General features: G+C 45.7%; 1 protein-coding gene across 20 annotated transcripts in view; it reads right to left on the bottom strand.

Annotated features, from left to right (window-relative positions):
• GPHN (gephyrin) overlaps window positions 1-27,832 on the bottom strand; it is a 780,484-nt gene that overhangs the window by 394,814 nt on the left and 357,838 nt on the right. For all 20 annotated transcript variants that reach the window (XM_040333276.1, XM_040333279.1, XM_040333277.1 and 17 more), the window contains exon 7: window positions 10,723-10,995. In XM_040333276.1, coding sequence (XP_040189210.1) covers window positions 10,723-10,995 — 273 coding nt within the window. The remainder of the gene's footprint in view (window positions 1-10,722; window positions 10,996-27,832) is intronic.

Genomic DNA, 27,832 nt, shown 5'->3' with positions numbered 1-27,832 from the left:
GGCGGCAGTAAGAAGAAAGGAAGTTGATCTCCCCGGACTCCCAGTCAATCTGGGGATTATGAGTCTTTAACCAGGGCATTCCCAAGATAACGGGAAAGATAGGTGACACAATGATATCAAAACAAAGAACTTCTCGATGGTTGTTAGCAATGAGCATGTGTAAGGGGGCAGTTTCCTGAGTGACAGGGCCGGATCTGATGGCTGATCCGTCGGCTAAATGAACGGTGAGTTCCAAGCGTCTAGGTCGAAGAGGAACTCCATGTCGGGCGGCAAAGGAAGCATCCATGAAGCCGCTGCAAGCGCCGGAATCAATAATCACGGGTACTTGGACGTCCCCTCCTGGGAGCTGCAGAGAGATTGAAATTACCAGGTGAGTATCATTATTACATAAAGTAGATAAAAGGGTAGAAGGCAAGACTGAACACTTACGGAACTTGACTGGGCAGGTGTTTACATAGTGCCCGGATCCTCCGCAATACAGACAGAGATTATTGCGTCGGCGCCGCTGGCGCTCTTCCGGTGTTAGAGAGGGCCGCAGTAGGCCTAGTTGCATTGGTTCTGGGGCATCGGCAAAGGTCGATACAGCACTTGGAAGAGGTATATGCGGAGAGCTTGGTACCCGTGGCATCATCCATGTGGGTCGTGCGGAACCGGACGTACGTTCAGCACGCCGTTCCCTTAAACGTCTGTCGATCTGTACAGAGAGGAGGATGAGGGCGTCAAGCGTTGCGGGAATGCCCACTCGAGCCAGTTCGTCCTTTAATGAGTCCGAGAGGCCCGCACGGAACTGGTGACGCAGGGCAACATCGTTCCAGTTGGTGTCGGAACTCCACTGTCTGAATTCAGCTACATAGTCCTCTACTGCCCTGCGCCCTTGTTGGAGTACACATAACGCTGCTTCAGCAGTTGCCGCTAACTGAGTATCCTCATAAATAAGGTCCATGGCTTGAAAAAAGGCAGCAAGATGGTTAAGGCATTCTTCCTTGCGTTCCAACAGGCGATGTGCCCAGGTTTGGGGTTCGCCGGATAACAGCGAGATGACGAAGCCCACTTTTGTAGCTTCGAGCGAAAAAGTTCTAGGTTGTAGCGCAAAGAAAAGTTTGCAGGCGTTGCGAAAGGCTCTGTATTTGCTGCGGTCACCAGAAAATCTTTCAGGTGTGGGCACACGGGGTTCCGGTGGCAACATCACTACAGAAGGGGTGGCTGAAGTTCCGGATGCCGCAGGAGCGGTTGTAGCCAAAGTTTGGACGCGCTCCTCCAAACGGGTATAACCCTCTTGTAGGTTCCTTACAGCCGTAGTAAGACCATCCAGATGGCGGCATAAGTCCTCCATAGGAGACGCTCCCTGCGTGGGCTCGGTCATGGCTGACCAGTACTGTCACGTACCTGGTTGTAGAGCCCAACGTGCAGGGAGCGGCCTCTCGTAAGCCTCCGACCCAAGACCTACTGGTAGAATGGACAGAGGGTCAAGGGTCCGGAGGGACACAAGTGCCTGGTGGTAAAGCTGAGTAGTGGTCCAGGAATTGTAGCTGGTAGGTGTGCTGGTTCAGGCAGGTCACTTAAACAGCAGACAAGACGGTAGTATGGCACTTGTAGGTACAGAGATCAGGCAGGTAAGTAAGCCGGTCGGGTCACCGGTGAGTGGTTCAGGTAACAAGGAAAGTCCAGAGAATCGTGGTAGTCCAAGCCGGGTCAGTAATACAGGCGGGCAGCGACAAGCCAGGGATTGAGCAGAGCCGTGGTCAGGAAAAGCCGGGGTCAAAGGCGGGTTGCAGACAAGGAAGGTCAAGGAAAGCCGGGTCAGGTAAACAGGTGAATCAATAGGTAGCAGATGCAGGTTCTCAGGTAAACGCTGTAGACTGGTCAGCAAGATGGTGAGGGACTGACCAGTTTAAATAGCGTTTCCTTGGCGCCAAACGCCGTCAGCGGGCGCGCGCACTCCCGCGCCGCGCGCCGCGCACACTGACGCGCGCATGCGCGCGCAAACGCGCGCCAATGCGCACGCGCTGGGGCTGAATTCCCCTGACATTGACAGGACTGCGGAATCTCCTTTCATGACAAAGAGGCTGATTCGCCTGGAGCGATCGTGAGGGGGTGGCCATGAATCGATGGTCGCCCCCTCATCACGGATCGCTCCTGGAAGGATACCAACCACCGCGGGCACCAGGGGGGCACGATCGAGCCCCCCACCCGCTGGGAGGCAGGGACGTATATATATACGCCCATATGCCTGCCCGTGCCAGGCGACGTATATCGTTGTGCGGCAGTCGGCAACTGGTTAATAAGGGAGAAATAAATGTTCCCCTTTCGCTGAACACACCAAACAGTATTAGTAATATTAATTCATTGTTTTCCTCTTTAATTAAAAGCATCAACATTATTATTTTACAGTTTTGCCAAACATCTAAACCAGTTAAAAAAAAGGAATCCTTCGCTGTCCTTTTGAGGTTATAAGTTGTAAGTATTCAAGATAAAGAGTCAAGGTTTAATGATTTTTTTCACTTTTACTAGTCTTTATCCTTGCAAACGTTTATCAAATCTGTAATATTTGCATTTTCTTGACCTACATAGCAGTTATTATGGTTTTAAATAAACTGATACAGCCCTAACTAGACTGTTTAATGTGATCATGCGAAATAAATGCAACAATGACCTCTACAGTTATTTTGACAATTTTACATAAACCAACCAAGCAAGTCTAGGATTGATTATATCAATCTTTTGAGAATAAAATATTTGCTTACATAAAATATTAAGAATTTGGGTGTCCAGATAGCAGATCTAATCAAACCCTAAGTGCAGTGACTCTCAAAAAAGGCAAGAAATTTAGGCATATTGACAAGACAAAATGACTGAATGCCATGTAGGTAGCATAATGCCCAAAAAGATTGTGGGGGTGGGGGATTGTCGAGGATCTTGACCTGTTTTCAATATTTGTTATGCCCCATACACACTATTAGATTCTCTGCAGATTTTTGTCTTCAGATTTACCAAAACCATGTAGTACAAGAGTCTGCCCGATTGCATACAAATTAAAAAGCTTAAGGTTTGACCTCATATTATGGTATATGGTTTTGGAAAATCTGAAGCCAAAAATCTGCATAAAAACAAAATAGTGTGTATGGGGTCTTACATCCTAATGCTACTGTTGCCCTGCAGACTCTCTACAATCTGTCCTTATCTATGTGCACTACAGTAATAATTGTCTGTTTATTTTTTTCCCTACCTGTTGCTGGCTGCAATTTTTTTTTGTTTCACAGACCTTTTTTTAATGGTGACAGTGGATTATGTCTGGGTAATGTATATCAGCGTAAAGGCTTATAATTTTCTTTCAGAGAGCAAGTGACAGAGTGATTTACAGGCATGAGATTATGGGAGCCAGAGCAGAAGGGCATAGTGTTGTCACTCCATAATTCAGTGCCCAAACAAGTTACTTAATACTAGTAGCACCAAATGTTATTTTCATGAGCTAGTGATTAAAATAAAAATAGGCTTTCCAAGGAATATTATCATATTATATTTGATATGAGATTTGGTCAGGTTAAAATCTACTTGAACAAACTATTGAATTGTGGTGCTGGGGTAAATTTTGTGAGTGCCTTGCCTGTGTGCAATGGCCTTTACACTCAATCCCTTTAAAGGGGTTGTAACTAACAAACATGTCATACTTACCTCCACTGTGCAGTTCCTTTTGCAAAGTGTCCCAGATCCACCTCTTCTGGGGTCCCCCGGTGGCTCCTCCCTGCATCGAGTGCCCACGTTGGAGAAGGATCTCTTAAGGTGGACACCCGTGGGGGCGTGCTCCCGAATCCTGCTTTTGTGTCCATTCACACAGAATGCATGACTCGGCTCCGCCCCCGGCACTTGCATCATTGGATTTGATTGACAGAAGCGGGAGCCAATGGCTGTGCTGCTATCAATCGAATCAGGAGACAAGACACCAGCTAGAGCTGGTGCACCCCATATGCGCAAAGCACCAGAGATTGCTAGGTTTTGAATTGTCAGCTATTTTTTTTCCACTACATTTTTTCCCCCTTTTTTAAATGTAGGCCGGGTTTACACTTGTGCGATCACAGACATTGCATGCGATTTGCACTGCATTCCTGTGCAGATCACATGCAATGGCTGTGCAATGCAAATTCAGTTATATAAACTGTATGGCTGAAATCGCATGACATTCACACCAATGTGGTGCAGGACCCTTTTTTTGATCTACACTGGAATTTGATATCATGGGTGTTCACACTTATGCGATCCGATTCCTGCATCATTTCACAGTTTGCACTGTGAAAAAATGTGTAAAAATTCTTCTAGCTTTTTTATCTATCAAGAAGCATGTGCATAAACATGGTCCATAGTTGATCTGCGATACATTTCTCGACCCTACAGTTAACGACTTGCATTTTTTCATGTTGTATGGTCTCTTATCGATATTCCAACCAAGCACATCTTATGTTGAGATTTCTATTTTTAATATTCAAAGATCTTGTGCTTATGACCATTTTAAAGGAAAGGCACTTTGTGTGTGTGCTCAGTTTCACCTCTGTTTACATTATTGTTGATTGATTGTGCCTTACTTGACATTTTTACTTCAATAAAATATTTCAAAAAAAGATATCTTCAAGATTTTTATTTTTAAATGCAGGGCATGTTTACAAGCCCATTAAAAACATTGGGCTGCATTTACAATGTAGATTAATAAAAACAAAATGCCAAAATGTAAAAAAAATAGGATTTTTGTACTCACCGTAAAATCCATTTCTCTGAGTTCATGGACGGACACAGCAGCATCTGACCTTAGGTTATTATCCTCCTTTCTAGGAGATTGACTAGGCAGAAAAACAGCATGTTAAGTGTTAAACACTCCACACAGTACAGTACCTCCAAGGGGGCGGTTCCCCCAAGTACATCCCACAATCTCTGCTCTGCAGCCTCAGTTTGTAAACAAGCAGTACAAACAAAAGGAGGGGTGGGTGCTGTGTCCGTTCATGGACAAACACAGCAGCATCTGACCTTAGGGACGTTCCCCAAGCAGTGTCAAAAAATCGAGGCGTGGGAAAAACACAGCAAACCAACTTCAACTCAAACAAAACAGAGCTCCTCAACGGAGGAACTTCAACCTTAAACAGCCACCTGCAAAACCTTGCGGCCGAAGGAGGCATCTGAAGATGCACTCACATCCACCTTATAGAACTTTGAGAAGGTGTGGACTGACGACCAAGTCGCTGCCTTACACACCTGTAAAACAGACGCCTGATGGCCGAAAGCCCAAAAGGCACCAATTGCCCTGGTCGAATGCTCCGTAACCGGGAAGGGGGGCGCCCCTTCCCCTTTAGGGCAAAGGCCTGAAGCACGACCTGCCTGATCAACCTAGAAATGGTGGCCGACGAGACCACGAGACCCTTCTTAGGACCAGTTACCGACACAAACAGTGAATCCGACCTCCGAAACGGAGCCGTAGCAGATAGGTACACCCGTAGGGCTCGAACCACGTCCAAGGAATGCAACGCAGCCTCTTTTGCCGGCCGAGGACACAAGGATGGAAGAACAATGTCCTCATTAATGTGAAAGGCCGAAACAACCTTAGGGAGGAACAACGGCTGCGGCCGCAGCACCATCTTACCCCTGTGGATGACCAAGTAAGGAGCCTTGCAAGACAAGGCCGCCAATTCAGACACCCATCTGACCGATGTAATTGCCACCAGAAAAACCACCTTCTGGGAAAGAGTCAATAAAGGGATCTTCCTAATGCCCTCAAACAGAGGCTTTTGAAGCACCAACAGGACTAAATTCAAGTCCCACGGAGGCAGTGGAGGACGCACAGGAGGGGCCACATGCCGAACCCCCTGCACAAACGTACGCACCAGAGAGTGCGCCGCCAAAGGTCGCTGAAATAAAACAGCCAAGGCCGAAATCTGCTTCTTAATCTTACACAAGGCGAGAGCCTGATCCACTCCACGCTGTAAAAACATCAGAATCCGGGACATCACGTATGCACGGGGGTGGCAATTCATCTCCTCACACAGAGATGTAAGCCTTCCACGTACGATGGTAAATCTTCCGGGAAGTAAACTTCCGCACCCGCAGCATGGTAGAGATTACCGAATCCGACAGACCTCAGTCCCTCAGCACCTGGCTTTCAATAGCCACGCCATTGAAGCCAACGACTGTAAAGCAGGATAAAAGATAGGACCCTGCGATAGAAGATCCTCTCGCAGTGGCAGGCGTCACAGAACATCCGCCACCAGACCCAACAAATCTGCGTACCAGGGATGGCGAGGCCAATCCGGAGCAACTAGGATTGTTGGTATCCCCTCGGCTTCCACTCTGCGTAGTGGACGAGGGAGAAGCTTCAGAGGAGGAAAGGCATAGATTAGGCGATAGTGACCCCACGGTGACACCAACGCGTCTGACGCGCCCGCCCACGGGTCTCTTGGCCTGGCCACGAACCGTGACACCTTCTGATTGAGTCGGGATGCCAGAAGATCCACGTCTGGAGTGCTTCATTTCAGACACAGACTCTGAAACACATCCGGGTGTAGTGACCATTCTCCGTGGTCTAGCGTTTGGCGACTTAGGTAGTCCGCCTGCCAGTTCTGTACGCCCAGAATGTAAACGGCCGAAAGAGCCGGAACGTTCTTTTCGGCCCACCGGAGGATGTGAGCGACTTCCGCTGCTGCAGCCGAGCTCTGTGTGCCCCCTTGATGATTGACATGTGCCACAGCCGTGGCGTTGTCCGACTGAATCCTGACCGGGCTGCCCTGCAGTCCCAGAGACCACTTGGAGAGGCACAGCCTGATCGCCCGGAGTTCCAGGACATTGATTGGCAGGCGGGACTCTTCCCGAATCCAGCGCCCCTGGGCTGACTGAACACCCCAGACTCCACCCCAGCCGGAGAGACTGGCATCCGTCGTGACCACCGTCCAATGGCACGGCAGGAACGACTTCCCGGCCAGAAGCACCGGAGATGTCAGCCACCACACTAGGGAGGACCTGACCAGGCGACTCACCCGGACTTGGTTATCCAGAGACGAAGGGAGCTTGTCCCAACACAACAGAATTTCTCTTTGTAACACACGAGTGTGATATTGAGCGTATGGAAGCGCCTCGAAGGAGGCCACCATGAGACCCAGTACTCGCATGCAAAAGCGAAGCGACGACCACTTTTGGGTCACCAACCGCCACACCGCAGTTTGCAGTGTCTGTAGTTTCACTGTAGGAAGAAAAACTCTCACCTCCGAGGAATCCAGAACCAACCCTAGGTATTCCAGGCGCTGAGACGGTACCAACACCGACATCTGAACATTTAGCAGCCAACCGAATTCCCAGGGGGTCTGGCAGGTGATATACACATCCACCTCTAACTCTGAACTTGAAGAAGCTTGCAGAAGAAGATCGTCCGGGTATCCTACAATAGCGATCCTGCGCTGCCTCAGCAGGGCCAGAATCGGAGCGAGCACCTTGGTGAAAACCCTTGGCGCCGAGGCCAGGCCGAAAGGAAGGGCCACAAATTGAAAGTGGTCCTCCCCGACCGCAAAGCTCAGAAATCTCTGGTGCTTTGCGCATATGGGGATATGCAAGTACGTGTCATTGATATCCAGGGACGCCAGGAAATCGCCTTGATGGAGTGCCGCTACTACAGAGCGAACCGACTCCATCCTGAACTTTTTCACTCTGACAAAACAGTTGAGGGCCTTGAGATCCAGGATTGGACAGACCCCTTCCTTCTTGGGGACTACAAACAGATTGGAGTAAAACCCCTGAAACCGTTCCAGTAAAGGAACCGGCACGATCACCCCCCTGACCAGCAGATCTTGAACAGCCCCAAACAGGCTGGAGGTTGGAAGGAAAAAATCTGTTTGGCGGACAAGAGAGAAACTCTATCTTGTACCTCGAGGAAACTACTTTGCTAAGAAGAGACATCCACCGAGCCGCGAATTCGCAAAGCCGGCCCCCCACCTGAGACAGGCGGGGGCAGACCTTCATGCGGAAGCAGGTTTTTCCACAGGCTTGTTGGGCTTGCGAAACCAGGGGCGCTTCTGCCCTTCAGCGGGGGCCTTAGCGCCCTGGGAACCTTTACCTGCAGCACCGTCCGGACGAAAAAAACACTTGGGGGCGGTAAAGGAGGGCCCCTGCCTACGGCGAGGCTCCTTCCCTTTACCAGATTGTGGGAGCAGAGTGCTCTTACGTCCCGTGGCATCCTTTATAATGTCATCTAGAGAAGCCCCAAAAAGCCTTTCACACTTAAAGGGTAAGTCCACCAAGGCCTTCTTAGAAGACTGGTCCGCAGACCAACACTTCAGTCAGACAAGGCGGCGCAACACCACCACGTAGGCCGAGGCCCTGGAGAGCAAGGGAAGTGTATCCAGGGCTGACTCACAGACACATTTTAGGCCCTGCACCAACTGGTCGTCCAGCGCCACACAGTCCGGAGGGGCTTGATGCTCCTCCAACTCCTGAAGCGACAACTTTGCCCGTTCAGTAAGTGTCTGACACTAGAGCCCCAGCCAAGACCGGTCTCACCGCCGACCCCACTACTGTGAACATGGAGCGTGCCACAGCCTTAGCTCTCCTATCTGCGGGGTCCTTGAAAGCAGGAGCCCCTTCCACAGGCAACGTGGTCGCCTTGTTCAGTCTGGACACAGGGGAGTCCACTGATGGAGGGGAGGTCCGCTTTTTCAGGAAGTCCTTCTCAAAAGGATAACGGACCGCAAAGCATTTTGGAACAAAAAAAAAAACATTTTGCGGCCGATCCCATTCCTTGTACAACATTTTTTCCCAGATAAGGAACACAAGGAAACACTTTTGCAGTGCGGGCCGGGTTGCGGAACCCAAAAGGGACCGACATCTCAGATGTCTCCGCCGAATCCTCCATTTTCTGAGTATCCCGCACCGCAGTGATAAGAGCTCCCACTAGCGCCCTATCATGCGCTGACCCTGATGCAAAGTCATCCTCACTGTCCGTGTGGACTAGGCCTGCATCCTCTGACACCTCGGAACCAGGGCCGGGAGCAGTAGCTGGGCCCGATTCCGTGTCAGAGGCATCCCCAGAAGAAGGCGGGTGGAGGGGGTGCTTTTTACCCCCCTCTGGCCATGCGCCTGGCAACAAACGCCTCAAGGACTGCCGTTATAGCATCCATCAGAGGCCGCAGGTACAGGGGCACCAAGGGCATGTCTGGGGAAGAAGCATCCGGTTCAGACGCCATGCTGACCCAACCCTTTTGCCACCCTTGGAATGCAAGGCAAGACCCACAGGCCACCCTTCTGGCCTCAGCAGAGAACAGTGGACCCCCCCCAGAGGACTCACCACTTGACCAGGCCTGAACTGCTGCTGTCTGCCCCATAGCGATGCTCCGTGCTGTGCCATCCCTTAGGAAGTGTGCTGGAGCCGTTCGCACCGATTTTACAGCCACTAGAGGCAAAAACTCCTTTCAAAATGGCCGCCGACATGCAAAAAGAGCATGTGGGCTACAAGAAAATGGCCACCGGTCTCCAATAAAGGCGCCCGGCGCCGCCAAAATGGCGGCCGCGATTCAGTAAAAAAACACACACAGACAGCAGTGAAAACACCCGGGACCCCCAGGCAGGCCCCACCGCACACACGGCAGCAAAACAGCACCCCCTAAGCAGACACAGCCCCCAGCCACTGGATGGAGCCCCCAGGCGTACCCCCATACCTCACGGCCAACCCCGCCACCCAGAACATGGGGAAAGGAGGGAGAGATGAAAGTAGGGCGGACCCCCAATCGACCTCCCCAGGAATGCATCAGCCGCACAACCCTGCCAAAGCAAGGGGACTGCTACTTACCCATCCTGCGACCACCGGCTGGAGGCATCCCGGACAGAACCAATGTCCGCGCAGTTACGGCATGGCTGTCGGCCCGGTACACTGTGACGCGGACATAGAGCCGGTCATATGTGTGCCCTGGAGCGTAAAGCTCACCAGCTACCCCTGGAGCAACGGGGCATGTCGTGGACGGCCAAGCGCATAGCTAAAGGCCGGCACACGCTCGATGGCCGAACTTTGGGGGACTACAAGGATCGAGGATCCAGCCTGTCCCCCAGTCGGCAGTTGATTGTAGATCTCAGGATCCAAAAATGCAGGAAAACAAAAAAAAAAAAATTGCAAAAAAATCCCCAGAGCACATGGGCCCAGAGGAGCCATGTCATTCTCCTTGCTAGGCAGAAAAAAACTGGGGCTGCACAGCAGAGAGTGGGGGATGTACCCGGGGGAACCGCCCCCTGCGAGGTACTGTACTGTGTGGAGTGTTTAACACTTAACATGCTGTTTTTCTGCCTTGTCAATCTCCTAGAAAGGAGGATAATACCCCAAGGTCAGATGCTGCTGTGTCCGTCAATGAACGGAAGAGAAACAAGTTTGTTTTGTGCATTAATGTGCAAGAGCCCTTAGAAGCTTGCCCAGTTAGGTCGTCTAGCTACTCTCATCTGGAGTAAAAACTCTCCATAATGAAGTCTCACTGGAGGAGAAGGTAAGTTTAAGGTACAAGTGTGACGAGTATAACGTTTCCATTTAAAGTCTGCAGAAAATTAGTCATCCCCTACAATAAACATGTCAACTGGGTGACCCCCAGAAAGGAGAAAATTAAGAATTGGTCATAGAGTTTGCAAATATTCGTACCATATATAGCTAAACACAAGCAAAGCTAGAGTATCATTTGTAGGATTTACTATTGCAAAACGTCAAATAAAAGGTGTTCATACCTTTGCTGCAATATTTGCTGCTGTTATATGTGAAGAAGAACTGTCCTCAGTTGATGCAACACCACTATCTTTCTTCTCTTCCTCCTCTTCTTCACACTGTACACCCTTATCTTCTGTTTGTTTGTGAGGACTCGTCGTTGGTGGAGGAGAGAGGGGAGGTGGCGGAGATGGCAAGTCTTCCAATTCATCATGAACTTCTTTTACTTTTACAATGGCATCCCTCAAAAGGTCTATAGCATGAGGTAGGGCTGGCAGTATAAACTGAAAGCATTCCTGTACATAAATAAATAAGACAAAAGCATTACATAATTTTCTATTGTGGAATATTTAACAACTTTTGCTACTTTGGAAAATGTAATACAATGTAAACCGTTAATGCAATTTAGAAAGGAAAAACACAAAACTTTAAGTGACCCTGTGCCCAGATCATGCACACTAAAGTTTAGCATGTACAGTACATACCCTGAACAAGCATTAAAAGCATTTTAAAACAAGCCCTTTTTAATCTTTGTGGAGAGAATAATTTTCAAATTGAACACAGGAAGTGAAAGCTTTGTTCTGGAAAAAACAGATCTTGGCAACCTGCCAGCTCTCCGATATAAACACATGGGTATTACTTATTTTGTTGGAAATTACTTTGTGATGATCTTTGAAGATCTTTGTAAACCTCAGTCTGGAAACAGGAACAAAGCACATACTTCTATACTGTGTATTTGTCTTTAGCCAAATCACATTGTGATTTCTCTGTGCTGCCTAGTTTGTCTGTTGCACGAGTCATTTGACAGCTTTTCTTGGCTACAAGAGATAATTGGTGACAAAGAGAACACAGCCACAGCTGTGCGTGTTCCCGTGTACTGTGAGGAGGGGGTGTGCCCCTTTCCTCCATTCAGAGAGATTAAACCACCAGAGAACACCATAGGTTGTTGAGAACATCTCTGCTGATTGAACTTAGGCAAATGAGTACCCCCCAATACAAATTGGACTTTAAGGCCCTTTCGTCACGGGCGGATAGAATTCAGCTTTTAGCTGCAGATAGGTCAAGGTATCTACCGCAGCTAAACTCAAACAATGCTTTCCTAAGGCCCCAATCACACACTGCATTTAGCAGTTTTGTTGCATGGGGTTTGGTGTGGTTAGAAAAAATAAATTTGACTGCATCCAGAACCAATTTATAGCAGCTATCTGCACATAACTGCAGGTAATCGCAGTGTACCATTTCACCTTCAGATAGCAGCGACAACAAGGAAAGAAAAACAACATTAAGCACATCAGAAACATCGCCCAACGCAGCTGTAAAACGCAAGTAAATGCAGCTAATCACAATGTACAAATGCAAGCGATTGCTGTGCCTGGAGTCTGGGAATTTCAAAATAACAAAACATGCTTTTAACAGCGGCAGAACAGCCACACATGTAAAAGGGGCCTTACTGCTTGCCGACCAGCTGCTGTTGTTATACGGCGGCAGGTTGGCAGTGCTGCACGAAACGCTGTGGCTGTACGGTGGCTGCTTTAAGAGCTATAGTGGAGCCAATGCGCGTGGCCGGTGGCTGTAATCGCACCTCAGAGAGGCAAAACGGGAATCTGTCAATGTAAACAGACAGATACCCATTCTGTCAGGGAAGTAGCGATAGATCTGTTGTTTCTAGTGATCAGGAACAGCGATCTCTCTCTACTCCCAGTCAGTACACTGCCCCCACAGTTAGAAACACCTCCCAGGGGGACACTTAACCCTTTGGTCACCCCTAGTGTTAACCCCTTCACTGTCAGTGACATTTATACAGTAATCAGTGGCTATTTTTAGCTCTGATCGCTGTATAAATGCCAATGGTCCCAAAAAAGTGTGAAAACTGTCCGATCTGTCCGCCACAATGTCGCAGTCCTGCTAAAAATTGCTGATCCTCCGCCATTGCTAGTAAAAAAAAAAAAAAAAGAATAATGCAACTGCCATATACATCCCCTATTTTGTAGAAGCTATAACTTTTGCGCAAACCAATCAATATACACCGATTTTTTTACCAAAAATATGTAGCAGAATACATATATTGCCCTAAACTGATAAATATTTTTTTTGAGGGGGGGTGATATTTGTTATAGCAAAAAGTTAAAAATCTGTATTTTTTTTTTCAAAATGGGCATTTTTTTTTGTTAAAAAAATTAAAACATAGGTAAAAAAAAAACACCAAAAGAAAGCTCTATTTGTGGGAAAAAAGGACGCCAAATATGTTTGGGTACGTCGTCGCATCAACCGTGCAATTGTCAGTTAAAGCGAAGCAGTGCCATATCGCAAAAATGGCCTAGTCAAGAAGTTGGTAAATCCTTCTGGGGCTCAAGTGTTTAAAGACAACTCATAAATTAAACCAATAATGTATAAATGGTAAACATTTGATACATGCATAAAATTGGTGTATACATCACCACTAAAAAACATAACAGAACATGATGAAAAGACTACTGACAAAATAGTTAATGCTGCTGAGACAATATCATCGCTCTGTGCTCGACACATTTCAGGAGAACTTAAATCCCTTCCTTAGGGAATTTGCATAGAAAAGGCCACATTAATTATAGATCCTATGATTAAGCGACGTCGGCTGTCGCGATACACGTGAGGACGTTGGAGGGCTGTTGGTGACGTCACCCGCTCGCGGCCGCAGAGCGGGGACACAGGAAAACGCACACGCCACTTTACATGCTGTTCTTACAGCACTGCTTGTAAGTGTTTACTTTTCTTTCATTAAATGTTGTAATAATCGTACACTATGGAGGCATCCCTGTGCTTTATTTTGGGAATCATCGCGCTGAGTCTGTGAGTTCATTGGAGTGGATCTATCGGCTGACTGTGAGAGACACTATTGGGAACCATTCATTTAGGCTATTTATAGCCTCCCTGAGGTAAGGGGCTAGCACATAAATCCCTGGTCACCGTGGAGAGTCGGGCTGATTGCAACCACAGCACTCTGCATGTTACAGCAACTAGAGCACAGATGCACTTTAGAAATACATTAATTGAACTGGCCACTGGAATTTAGTTTTCTTCACTCTTGCACGTTTTGTGCACTGGACACGGAAAATATATTTTAAAAGTTTCATTGGGACCCTCTGACACTTGTCTCTAGGGATCCCTGTGTGGACTATATTTTGGTATATATTTTATTATTTTTTCACTACAGCACATATATTGGATTGTTTTTATAATCTGAAATATTCACTTTTTATTTATTATATTTTTTTGGACATTCAGTCACCGGATATTTATTTGCATATTTGCACACTGCACTAATTGTGGATGAAGCACTTTATGGACTATCACATTATTTATTTGGATTTGTAGGAAGTGATTTATGCTCAGGATTTGAAGTTTTCCATTAATTAGGACCATTGTGCTGTCATTGGCACGTTGGTCACACCGATTTCATTATTTACTCACTCTCAATATCTTCCACATTATGATATTTTTGTTGGATGGTATTCCGGTTTAGAGTGATACACATTTTTACCATCGCCAGGAGGCGGAGTTTGTTTTGCACATTCTATCTTTATAAATAGTGTATATATTATTTAGTGATTTTAGTTGCAAGCGCCACTACACCCCCCATTTCATTATCTGCTATCAGTGTGTGAGCACTATTAGTAGTGGCTGCTGCTTATTTATTAGTTCTGTTCTTGTCCTGCCTTGGTTAGGTTGGTTTTGCGCATTAGTTCCCCCCATATTCCACATTAATTATAGCACTCTATAAAAGAACATAACATTTGTCAAAAAATGAAACAGGAATGTACTATAATAATAAAAATAATAATAACAATATACTGTATACATAGTAACCAAGGTGAATGATATCATACCAGCAGAGCAATCAGCACAAAAGTAATCTAAAGAATAAAAACAGCTGAAAATAGTGATAAATAGTGATATTATACAGACATTTTTAAAGGGTGTGGCAGACTTGGATAACATTTAAAGAATCATCAAAAGTTCATTGTTGTTGGAGCATATATAAAAGGAAAATTTATTATCAAATAATTTTCCTTTCCTGATGGACTTCATGGCAGCCTACGTGTGGGTTCATCCCACCCCCTCTCCAATGCTATAGGACCCCATACCCATAAAAGTCAGCTCACCTTCCAGTACTGTGTTCCGTAACAAACCGACTTTTTTCTTTTAGGGTGGGAACTTTGTCTACCATGGGGTGCATCAGGAAAGAAAAATAATTTTGGGTATTGCCATTGAGCACCCCATATTGCTTTTTATGTGATCACTTTTATCTATGTCATAATATTTCATGTATGACTTTTAATAAAAAACCTTCATTGGTTTAATTGACCTGCGCAATTGGAGCCCCCTTTTTTTCTATTTTCTATATCATGTATCCCATGGTCCAATTGGAGCTTCAGCTACGTCCATTCCTGTACTCCTGGATATACGGCCTGAGGATTACACCTGGAGTCTGTGGCAGTAACGCAGCACGCTATCCGAGTATTGTTGGTTCCTGGTGTCCACGCCAGTTGGAGTCCCAATCACAACAACGGTTCCATTCCGGTTGCAGTGGTCCCGGTTTCCAATGACCACAACGTCTGATTGACTCTCTGCTGTATAGTATTAGAGTCCAACCTATCCGGTAAGCGTGTTCATACTTACCCTATACCTGATGTGATTGTGATCTCCATAGATGCCTACAGACAACTCGATCACCTGTTTTATTTTAATTATCGTCCATCCTACTCCCTGCACCAATCTTCTAATTGATGTTCACTCAACGTTTTTGTTATAGACTTTGCAACGTTTTAATATCACATTGAACTTTGTTTTTGGCTACCTAATTTTTATTGGTAGCTCTCGTATGTGCACATACACTATGAATGTTGCTGCCCCACATGGTATTATACATTGTATTTCTTGAGTTTATTAGCGCTACATTTTTTGTTTATTAATAAGTATTTGATAATACATTTTCCTTTTTCCTGACAGACTCCATGGCAGCCTACGTGTGGTAAATAACTGGCCAAACCACACAGGTGGGTATGCTGAACAGAAAATTGTTTTAATTTGTCCCGTCAACCGACAAAATTCTCAAACCGAAATTTACAGAAGAAAGTGATGCAGGCTCAATACAGTAATGAGACATAAATGTATTGATAGAGGCCCACGAGGCCGCTTTACAGATGACATCTGGAGCCACATGGCGAGCTGCGGCCCAACGGACGCTCCAAGATGTGATTGTCCTGGTTGAGGCCTTTTTCCCTTTGTTGCTGCCTGAATGCAGAATGAATAGATGGTCAGAGCGTCTAAAGGGAGAAGTAACCTGAAGATACTCTTTCAGAACTTTACCTATGTCCAGGGAATGAGTTTCGTTGGACTCTGGAGATTTAAACAATTTCCTGATTCTCGTGAAATGCTGAAGAAACTTTTGGGTTTGAACCCAACATGGGTATAAGGACTACCCAATCTGGAGAAAACGTCAGGAAAGGTTCTTCATGACCAAGTGACCCAATCTCGGACACCCTCTTGGCTGAGGTAATTGCGACTAAGAAGGCCACTTTTGCTGAAAAGTCCTTTATGGAAGACGGGGTAGGCCCCGTGGTACTGAGCCCATTTACAGAATCGAGAACAAAGGGAAGATCCTACTTGAGAAATCTTGGTTTCCTTTGGGGCTTAATTCTTGATGCTCCTCGGAAAAATTGTCTGACTAAGGGATCCCAGAGAAGGCTGACAGGGCCGAGACTTGAACCCTCAGAGAGCAGACAGACAAGGGAAGGTCTAAACCAGATTGAAGGAACTGAGGATATCTTGAATTTCTGTAGGACCTGCCCGAAGCAGAGGAGAACTCTGCGAATTTGGGCCAGATTCTCCCATAGACCTTGTTTGTACCAAAAACCAAACAGTCAGTCTCATCAGTGCCGGACAAGGGTGTAGGAGTGACCCTTGAGAGAGAAGGTCCGGTCTGAGAGGGAGAGGTACTGGGTCCCGATAGCTCAGGGGGACCAGGAGGGGAAACCAAGGCCCGTTCGGCCAGTAGGGAGCCACCACCGCTACTTCGACTGTCTCCGCCTGAAGTCTCCGCAGGAACTTGAGAATTATCGGGAGCGGGGGAAAGGCATATGCCCTCTTTAACCTTCATAGATCCGTCAAGGCATCCGAACCGAACGCTTGATTGCAACAACCTCTGGTGTAGAACTTTTCCACTTTGAAGTTGTAGGGAGAGGCGAAAAGATCCACTTGGGGATGGACTCCCAGGGACAGAATCCATCTGAATGACCGTTCGTGGAGGGACCACTCGTTGTCTAGTTGAGTGCGCGAGAGGAAGTCCGCCTGGGAGTTCTGCACTCCAGGGATGAAAACTGCCGATATATTGGCCAGGTTTTTCTGGGCCCACCTAATGATGGGTTTGACCTCTTGCAGGAGCGTGGAACTCTGTGTCCCCCCTTGCCTCTTTACGTAGGACACCGCTGCGGTGTTGTCCATTCTTAACAACACTGATTCCCCTTTCAGGTTCGGGAGAAGGACTGGATGGCACACCAAGCTGCCCAAAGTTCTAGGACATTCGACCCTGGATTGCAGTTTTGTTCTTCGATTTTGAAGATGATGAATGGTGTTGCGGCCTGGCAAGGTCCGAGTTGGTCTGGACTGCGATCCGAGGATCCGAACCGGAAGGGCTAGAAGAAAAAAAGATTTGGGGGGGAGAATAAGCCATCGAGAAACACCAATACTTGTGACCATAGCCCCAAGCCCTCCCGCACATACCTTGTGCGAGAGGGCTGGCCACATGCAGGTGGTGATTGGTCCCGCTGTACAGTGCATGCGCCAACCAAGCCTCTTTCTGAGAGCAGGCCTCGCGCATGCGCCAACCACATCGACGAGCTGGAGCGCAGGAGCCTTCCAGCCGCCATCCAGGAAGTAGCAGGGGGCACATAGGGAAAACAGGAATAAAGGCCACACAAACACATATGCACAGAGGTGACTGCCATGGAAGATGATTTCAGACCTTGCCAGCCGAGGATGCTTCCGTTGGCACACTGCAGCAACTTCTGTCCATAGGTACATGAAGTACAGGTTGCTGAAAACTCACCACCCGCCCATGGCTGGGCTCCGAGCTGCACCGCTAAGAGTCAATGCATACGAGAAAAGGTTTGATACTAATGTACCTGCATTGAGTTTTGATACTATTTTTGTACATTTATTTCAAATTTATATATATTTTTTAGAGATATAATACATTAACTATCTTCATAGGTATTTAAAAAAAAAAATTTTTTTTTTGCATATTTGTTATTATTCAATAATCATTTTTGATATCGGATTTTTTATTATTTAGCGAAATTCATCTATTTATACTTATCCTTATGGGACACTATTATTGGAGGACTCTGGTCATGCAAATCCCGGGATGTGTAACATGGCGAGGATAGTATTTCATTAGATCTGAATACATTTCCTGGCTAATGACACGTCCCTTTTTTGTATTTCCTATTAAACTCATATGCGCTAAGAGTGTGCTCCCATTCTGCACATCCAACTGTGCGTGCATCCCAGGACCATTGGAGGAGGACAAAAAAGGAACACAGTACTGGAAGGTGAGCTGACTTTTATGGGTATGGGGTCCTATAGCATAGGAGAGGAGGCGGGATTAACCCACACATAGGCTGCCATGGAGTCTGTCAGGAAATTTGATTTTGTTTTAAACTTTTAAAAGTTGAAGAAAGATTCTATAATTATGTTAATGTGAGACACCACTATATGCATTTTTTTTCCTTTCTTCTCTTCCTCGCCCTGAATATAGAGGGGGGTCTTTAGAGAGATGTATCATTATGCAAGTTAGGTGATTTAGTATTTACCATTTTAATGGGCATCTCAGCTATCAATATGTATTCAGGATGATTGTATTTGTTTGTATATGTTTTTTTTTGTTGTTTGTGTAAAATTTTAAAAAATTATGAAAATATATTGGAATAAAGTATAAAACCAGTGTAACCTTGTGTCGTAGCTGGGAGCGTTGGAGACCTCTCCAGCTACGGCACAGGGTTACTCTGTTTTTGTACTTTAGATGACTTTTGTGCGGATTGCTCTGCTGGTATGAGATCATTCACCTTGGTTACTATGTATATATTATGCTATGTTCTGTTATAGAGTGCTATAATTAATGTAGCCTTCTCTATGCAAATGCCACTAAGGAAGGGATTTAAGTTCTCCTGAAATGTGTCAAGCACAAAGAGATTATATTGTCACAGCAGCATGGACTATTTTGGCAGCAGTCTTTTCATCATGTTCTGTTGTCAGAACATTTGGGGTTAAAAGAATATACATATAGGCATTTATATTATGCATATAATGTATGTTTCATATTTTTCCTATTCATGTATATTATGAACAAGAGAAAACCATTTGGTCTCTAAGGTTGAATAAATGGAAAACAACGGGGTAATCCTGCGCCAATAGTAAAATTGATTGATGTGATCTAAATAAAATGAAAGAAAGCTGCAACACAAACATGTGATAACAATAGAAAAACGGTAAATAGTTGCGCTAAATGGATTGAAATGATGATGGCTATATTGTAAGTGTTAATGAATTAAAACCCCAATATATAACCATATGTGAATAAACATAGTGGAATTCCTTTCAAATTAGAAAATGAAAAATAAATGGAAAAGAAAAATGACAAAATGACCCCTGGAAGCAGATCACTCTACCACCATAAGTAAATCGCTAATGAAATATCAGCAATAAAATATGCATCAAAAACAATGCCGAAGGAACTTAATAAGTTACAAAATATATAATATAAATCAGTGTCCAGTGTGGACAAACCGTGAAGAGAGTCCAAACATAAGATGACAAATTATATATATTTAACATGTGCACAGGTAGATGAAAAAAGGAAATCCTAATTACAGGATAAAAAAAGGCCAAATTCCACAAGAAGCCAGGTAGATGAGAAGGATAGAGTGCAAGGCTGAAGAATACCCCCACCACACTGAGACTTTCTCCGGTGCGACACAGAATAATAGGGTACTCTTACCAGATGGATAAGACCTCGAATGACAAGGTCAGAAGCGCTCCTGCAGAAACAAACCTCTGCAACGGTTATCGGGCAAACTGGATTGTCTGACCGCTCAGGATCTCCTCCCTCTGAAAACAGCAGCGCTCCTGCAGAAACAAACCTCTGCAACGGTTATCGGGCAAACTGGATTGTCCGACCGCTCAGGATCTCCTCCCTCTGAAAACAGCAGCGGGGATATGGTCTCCTCCTCCAGTGTGAGTAAGTCTGTGGATCATGAATGTAATAAAAAAATTAGGGCAACAATGTGCATTACCTCTAAAACTTTGTAGGTTTATTTGTAAGGCTCAACGAAGCATTACAGGCAAAATGTACAGGTTTAAAAACTATTTAAAATCCATGAAGACCTTAAAAGTAAGGACAGCACAATACCAATAGTTTACAATTTAACATATGATAGATGGCAATGTTGAATATTACAAATACAATATGGTCAAAACAAAACAGATCTCGGGTTTCCGTGCGGCCCATAGCTAAAAAGAAGGCGCATATGAGTTTAATAGGAAATACAAAAAAGGGACGTGTCATTAGCCAGGAAATGTATTCAGATCTAATGAAATACTATCCTCGCCATGTTACACATCCCGGGATTTGCATGACCAGAGTCCTCCAATAATAGTGTCCCATAAGGATAAGTATAAATAGATGAATTTCGCTAAATAATAAAAAATTCGATATCAAAAATGATTATTGAATAATAACAAATATGCAAAAAAAAATTTTTTTTTTTTTAAATACCTATGAAGATAGTTAATTTATTATATCTCTAAAAAATATATATAAATTTGAAATAAATGTACAAAAATAGTATCAAAACTCAATGCATACGAGAAAAGGTTTGATACTAATGTACCTGGGTCAAAATCGCGTTCAAACCAATCTCAAACCCAAGTTCTGTTGTACAATTCGAAATAAAATCAAGAATTGTCAATAAATGCATTAATTTCAATATCAATATTCAAGCCCAGTGGTTTTAAGCACTTAACCCAATAAATCCAGCTCATTTCGAGCTCTCTTTTTTGAGCCACCTCTCCAGTGACACTGGAGTTAATCAATCGCTACAAAGGAGGTCCTCGTGGGGTCTCTGTGATGTACCTCCCTGTAATGTCTGGATACAGAGTGTTCCTTATAACCCTTTCTGATATTGCAGATGTGCTCGTTGAGTCTCACATGTAAGGGTCTAATTGTCCGCCCAATATATTGTAGCCCACATGGGCAAATTAAAAGGTAAACTACATGAGTAGTTGAACATGTTATGAAACTTTTAATGTCAAAAATGTGTGAAGTACTGTTAGACACAAAACTTGTAGTTTTACGGTCTTTGATTTTGTTAATAGTGCACATCGTACATTTTTTACATTTGTAGTAACCTACCAGGTTTTGAAAAAACATAAGTTTATTGCTGGGAGGGTCACAGGCACTAGGGGCCAAAGAATTCTTTAAGGAGGGTACTCCCCTATAGACTACCAGAGGTCTTTCGGGAAGAATAGGTCCCAGGATGGCATCATCTTTGATGAGGTGCCAATGTTTCCGTACTAGTTTTTTGATTATTAAAAGATGGTTGGAAAAACCTGTGATTAAAGGCCATGCATAATAATCCTGTGCTCCCCCATTCTTAGGCTTCTCAGCCAGAAGTGTCACTCTATCCAATCTTTCCACCTCAGAGACCTTAGATTCTAGATTTTCAATGGAATATCCCTTTTCTAGGAATCTGTTAGTCATAACCTTGGCCTGATCCGTATGGCAGAGCAAGATGTCCGCACAAGACAGTGAGGCCCATGGTGGGGTTGACACTTCCGTGTTACAACAGGGATCATTCAAACCTCCCAATAAACCACCATCCCAATCTACTCCGAAACCTAAAAAAGTTTCACATAGATCAACTGAGAGGGAATCAAGACCTTCATCCCTGCCACAGAGATCTAAGCCTGGAAATATTCAGGCTAAAATGCTTCCTCCCAAATCACCTGCTTGGAGAAGCAAAAATAAGGGAATCCAACCCACAGGGAGACTATCATGAAGATAGAGGCCATTATGGTCCACCTAGAAGACCCTATGAGGGTCAATATGTGGACGATACGGTGCCTATCTACAATAGGTTCCAACCTTTGCATGATGGACACTTCCCGTATGGGGAGTGCCCCCATAGAGAATGGGACCAATATTTTGATAACCGCAACACCAATAGAGGCAACTGGAGCAATAGAACATTTAGGACCTATCCACCACCGCCTCCCCCCCTCCCCCAATGGGGAACTTTAACTATCCCCAATCACAGGGGTCGTGGCAAAACAGTAACCACTCCCAACAGTGGGGTTTTCCAAGGGCCGAGTACTTCCAACAAAGGCCTTTAGAACAAAGAGAGGATGTAGAGGGAGGGGGAAATCAAAAAAGCAAAAAGAAAAGAACATAGTAGGTCAGGATATATATAATCTGAGTACAGTTACTTTGTCACAAGAAGAATTGCTACTCCTGGATAAAGGTCTGAAGTTTGCTCCTCCTCAAAAACTAAACAAATTTCAGACCTATATGGCTATCCATAAGTATACCAGAAAATTAAGTGTAAAGAGACATATTGGGCCAGATCCACGTAGCGGATCGTAATTTTCGGCAGGCGTAGCGTAGCGTATCGTATTAACGCTGTATTCACAAAGCACTTGCCTCTAAAGTTACGGCGGCGTAGCGTAAATCTGCCGGTGTATGGGCGCGGAATTCAAATGTTAAAGATGTGGGTGTGTTTTATGTTAATTTTACTTGACCCGATGTAAATTATGTTTTTTCTGAACGGCGCATGCGCCGTCCGTGGGGGTATCCCAGTGTGCATGCTCGAAATTAACACGCAACAAGCCAATGCTTTCGACGTGAACGTCATTTTACGCAAAGCCCTATTTGCGAACGACTTACGCAAACAATGTAACATTTTCAAAATAGATACCAATCAATAGATACGCCGTCGTAACTTCTTCGTGGATCTGCCCCATTATGTCTAATCTAATTGTCAATACCCGGACTGAAGTACATGAAGTACAACATTCTAATTTGGCCAATGCATCCCTTTTTAATCCCCCAGGAGGCCTAGCTCCATCCGTTAGAGTCTTTCGAGATGTTCTGATCAGGAACTAAGTTAAACAATGACCTTCAAACAGGTCTGGACCGACTATGTGAGAATAAGAATATCATAATCCGCCCCACTGACAAAGGGGGTGGAATTGTTATTCTTAACAAGGCAGTTTACATCAAGGAGATGGAATCTTTAGTCAGTGATGCTGATACCTATGTTCCTCTCACAGGAGATCCACGCTTCCGATATAGGAAGATTCTAAAATCCATTGTGGAATCGGGTTTTAGTTCTGGCATTCTCAACAAAAAAGAGAAAGCCTTTCTGGTACCTGCTTCATCTCGGATACCAGATATTTATTATCTTCAGAAAATACAAAAGGACCCGGTACACCCCCCTGGGTCGTCCCATCATTAGTGGGATAGACTCGATTACCTCCAGGGTTGGAAAGTACATCAATGAATATTTACAACCGTTGGTCAAATCACTACCTGCCTATATTAAAGATGGCAAACAGGTTATTAACCTTCTGAGTGGGTTTCCACACGAGGAAGATCTCTGGATGGTGACAGCCGACGTTACGTCGCTATATACCATCATCCCCCATGAGTTGGGTATCTCTTCGGTTTAACATTACTTAGATAGAGATTTGGGCCTAGTAGACAAACAGAGAAATTTCATTGTTGAACTTTTGAAGTTTGCTACTACGCATAACGTTTTTTGGTTCAACAAGGGGTTTTACCTACAAAACAGGGGTGTGGCCATGGGGGCCAAGTTTGCCCCCAGTCTGGCCAACCTTTTTATGGGCAAATGGGAGGAGGACGTCGTGTATGCCGACCGCAGACCAGAACTTGTTCTGTGGGTCCGCTACATAGACAACATCCTCCTCCTATGGAAGGGTCTCAGAGATTCGCTTGACCTATTTATGGAGTCCCTAAATTCCAACAATAGGGGAATACAATTCAAATATGAGGCTGACCAACAGTGTATTCACTCTTTGGACTTACAGATACGGGTGGAAGGGGGCATTTCCTAACATCCACGTATTTTAAGACCACTGATAGGAATGCCTTTATTCCTCGAGATAGTTGTCACCATCATCAATGGTTGGATGCAGTACCCAAGAGCCAGTATATACGTTTACGTCGTAACTGCACCAAGGTCGAAGATTTTAAGGATCAGACCAAGGTTATGACTAACAGATTCCTAGAAAAGGGATATTCCATTGAAAATCTAGAATCGAAGGTCTCTGAGGTGGAAAGATTAGATAGAGTGAAACTTCTGGCTGAGAAGCCTAAGAATGGGGAGGACAGGATGCATATGCATGGCCTTTAATCACAGGTTTTTCCAACAAATATTTCCTAATCAAAATACTAGTACGGAAACATTGGCACCTCATCAAAGATGATGCCATCCTGGGACCTATTCTTCCCGAAAGACCTCTGGTAGTCTATAGGGGAGTACTCTCCTTAAAGAATTCTTTGGCTCCTAGTGCCTGTGACCCCTCCCAGCAATAAACGTATGTTTTTTTCAAAACCTGGAAGGTTACTACAAATGTAAAAAATGTACAGTGTGCACTATTAACAAATTCAAAGACCGTAAAACTACAAGTTTTGTGTCCAACAGTACTTCACACATTTTTGACATTAAAAGTTTCATAACATGTTCAACTACTCATGTAGTTTACCTTTTAATTTGCCCATGTGGGCTACAATATATTGGGCAGACAATTAGACCCTTACATGCGAGACTCAACGAGCACATCTGCAATATCAGAAAGGGTTATAAGGAACACTCTGTATCCAGACATTACAGGGAGGAACATCACAGAGACCCCACGGGAACCTCCTTTGTAGCGATTGATAAACTCCAGTGTCACTGGAGAGGTGGCTCAAAAAAGAGAGCCATCTCCAAACTCGAAATGAGCTGGATTTATAGGGTTAAGTGCTTAAAACCACTGGACTTGAATATTGATATTGAAATTAATGCATTTATTGACAATTCTTGATTTTATTTCGAATTGTACAACAGAACTCGGGTTTGAGATTGGCTTGAACGCGATTTTGACCCAGGTACATTAGTCCCAAACCTTTTCTCATATGCATTGAGTTTTGATACTCAGTCAAAAATAAAATATTTTTTTCTCATTTTTAGTTAGAGAAATATTTATATATATATATATATATATATATATATATATATTTGTACATTTACTTCAAATGTATATATATTTTTTAGAGATATAATAAATTAATTTTCTTTATAGGTATATAAAAAAATTTTTTTTTTTGCATATTTGTGATTATTCAATAATAATTTTTGCTATCGGTTTTTCATTATTTAGCGAAATTCATCTATTTATACTTATCCTTATGGGACACTATTATTGGAGGACTCTGGTCATGCGAATCCCGAGATGTGTAACATGGCGAGGATAGTGTTTCATTAGATCTGAATACATTTCCTGGCTAATGACACGTCCCTTTTTTGTATTTCCTATTAAACTCATATGCGCCTTCTTTTTAGCTATGGGTCGAACGGAAACCCGAGATCTGTTTTGTTTTGACCATATTGTATTTGTAATATTCAACATTGCCATCTACAGTAGGTGTTTGTGATATTGTGTTTTTAGCACGACAGCATCGCGCCGATTCTCGGCAACATGGTGCCGAGATCTCGCACTCACTGGAATAGTGACAGCACATCCCAGCAAGCGCGTCATAGAAGCGACAGGAGATCCGTCTTGGATTCCCGCCAATTCTGCACGTGTGCGGCGTTTGTTATGAATCCTGAGGGGGAAGTCCCCGCCGGATTTTAAATAAAAATCCGGCATGGGTTCCCCCCCTCAGGAGCATACCGGGCCCTTAGGTCTGTTATGGGTTGTAAGGAGAGCCCCCCTACGCCGAAAAAAACGGCGTAGGAGGTCCCCCTACAATCCATACCAGACCCGTATCCAAAGCACGCTACCCGGCCGGCCAGGAAGGGAGTGGGGACGAGCGAGCGGCCCCCCCCCTCCTGAGCCGTACCAGGCTGCATGCCCTCAACATGGGGGGTTGGGTGCTTTGGGGCAGGGGGGCGCACTGCGGCCCCCCCACCTCAGAGCACCCTGTCCCCATGTTGATGAGGACAGGGCCCCTTCCCGACAACCCTGGCCGTTGGTTGTCGGGGTATGCGGGCGGGAGGCTTATCGGAATCTGGGAGCCCCCTTTAATAAGGGGGCCCCCAGATACCGGCCCCCCACCCCAAGTGAATGGATATGGGGTACATCGTACCCCTAACCATTCACCTGTAGGAAAAATGTCAAAGTTAATAAACACACCACACAAGGGTTTTTAAAATAATTTATTTTTCTGCTCCGGAGGCTCCCCCTGTCTTCTTTATTAGCTCTTTTACCAGGGGGAGCTTCTTCTTTGACGTCTTTGGGTGGGTGGGGGCCGCCGTCTGGTTCTCTTCCACCGCCGGGGGGGGTCGCTTTTAAAAAAGCCCCCACCCCCCGGCGGGTTTCCTCCGGCGTCTTCGGTGGGGGGGCTTCTTCTTCCGCTATCCCGACGGGTCTTCTCCGCTATCCGGGGGGTCTTCTCAACTCTCCGGCGGTCTCCTTCTATGTTCGCCGCTCTCCGCTGTTCCATCATGCTCTGGTACCTACCCATGTGATACCTACCCACGTGGGTAGGTATCACATGGGTAGGTACAGAGCATGATGGGACTGTGAGGCCTATATAGGTCCGATGCAAGCCGCGCACACGTCATTGCAGCGAGGAAAGGCGACGTGTCAATATCGGGAGAAGGAGAGAAGTGAAGAACATGACGTCACAGCACGGAAGAAGAACTCACAGCATGGAAGGAGAAGAAGACGTACAGCACGGAAGAAGAAGCCACCGGACAGCGAGAGGAAGAACCGGGGTGCGCCGAGTCAACAGCGGAGAGGGGCGAACATAGAAGGAGACCCCCCGGATAGCAGAGAAGACCCGTCGGGATAGCGGAAGAAGAAGCCCCCCCGCCGAAGACGCCGGAGGAAACCCGCCGGGGGGTGGGGGCTTTTTTAAAAGCGACCCCCCCGGCGGTGGAAGAGAACCAGACGGCGGCCCCCACCCACCCGAAGACGTCAAAGAAGAAGCTCCCCCTGGTAAAAGAGCTAATAAAGAAGACAGGGGGAGCCTCCGGAGCAGAAAAATAAATTATTTTAAAAACCCTTGTGTGGTGTGTTTATTAACTTTGACATTTTTCCTACAGGTGAATGGTTAGGGGTACGATGTACCCCATATCCATTCACTTAGGGTGGGGGGCCGGTATCTGGGGGCCCCCTTATTAAAGGGGGCTCCCAGAATCCGATAAGCCTCCCGCCCGCATACCCCGACAACCAACAGCCAGGGTTGTCGGAAAGGGGCCCTGTCCTCATCAACATGGGGACAGGGTGCTCTGAGGTGGGGGGGCCGCAGTGCGCCCCCCTGCCCCAGAGCACCCAACCCCCCCATGTTGAGGGCACGCAGCCTGGTACGGCTCAGGAGGGGGGGGGGCGCTCGCTCGTCCCCACTCCCTTCCTGGCCGGCCGGGTAGCGTGCTTTGGATACGGGTCTGGTATGGATTGTAGGGGGACCTCCTACGCCGTTTTTTCGGCGTAGGGGGGCTCTCCTTACAACCCATAACAGACCTAAGGGCCCGGTATGCTCCTGAGGGGGGAACCCATGCCAGATTTTTATTTAAAATCCGGCGGGGACTTCCCCCTCAGGATTCATAACAAACGCCGCACACGTGTAGAATTGGCGGGAATCCAAGTCGGATCTCCCGTCGCTTCTATGACGGCTCTGTCTTCATCGCGGCAAGCCAGCTCGGCGCTGGCTGCCGCGATGGGGCTCGTAGGTGGTCAATCTCGCCTAGAAAGGGAGCGAGATTGACACAATATCGCGTGCACCTACTGTATCATATGTTAAATTGTAAACTATTGGTATTGTGCTGTCCTTACTTTTAAGGTCTTCATGCGTTTTTATATTTATTTAAT

Source organism: Rana temporaria, chromosome 13 (genome assembly GCF_905171775.1).
Source record: "Rana temporaria chromosome 13, aRanTem1.1, whole genome shotgun sequence".
Classification (NCBI taxonomy): Eukaryota; Metazoa; Chordata; class Amphibia; order Anura; family Ranidae; genus Rana; species Rana temporaria.
The sequence above is the reverse complement of the archived record's forward strand: the minus strand, read 5'-3'. Positions and strand labels throughout refer to the sequence as shown.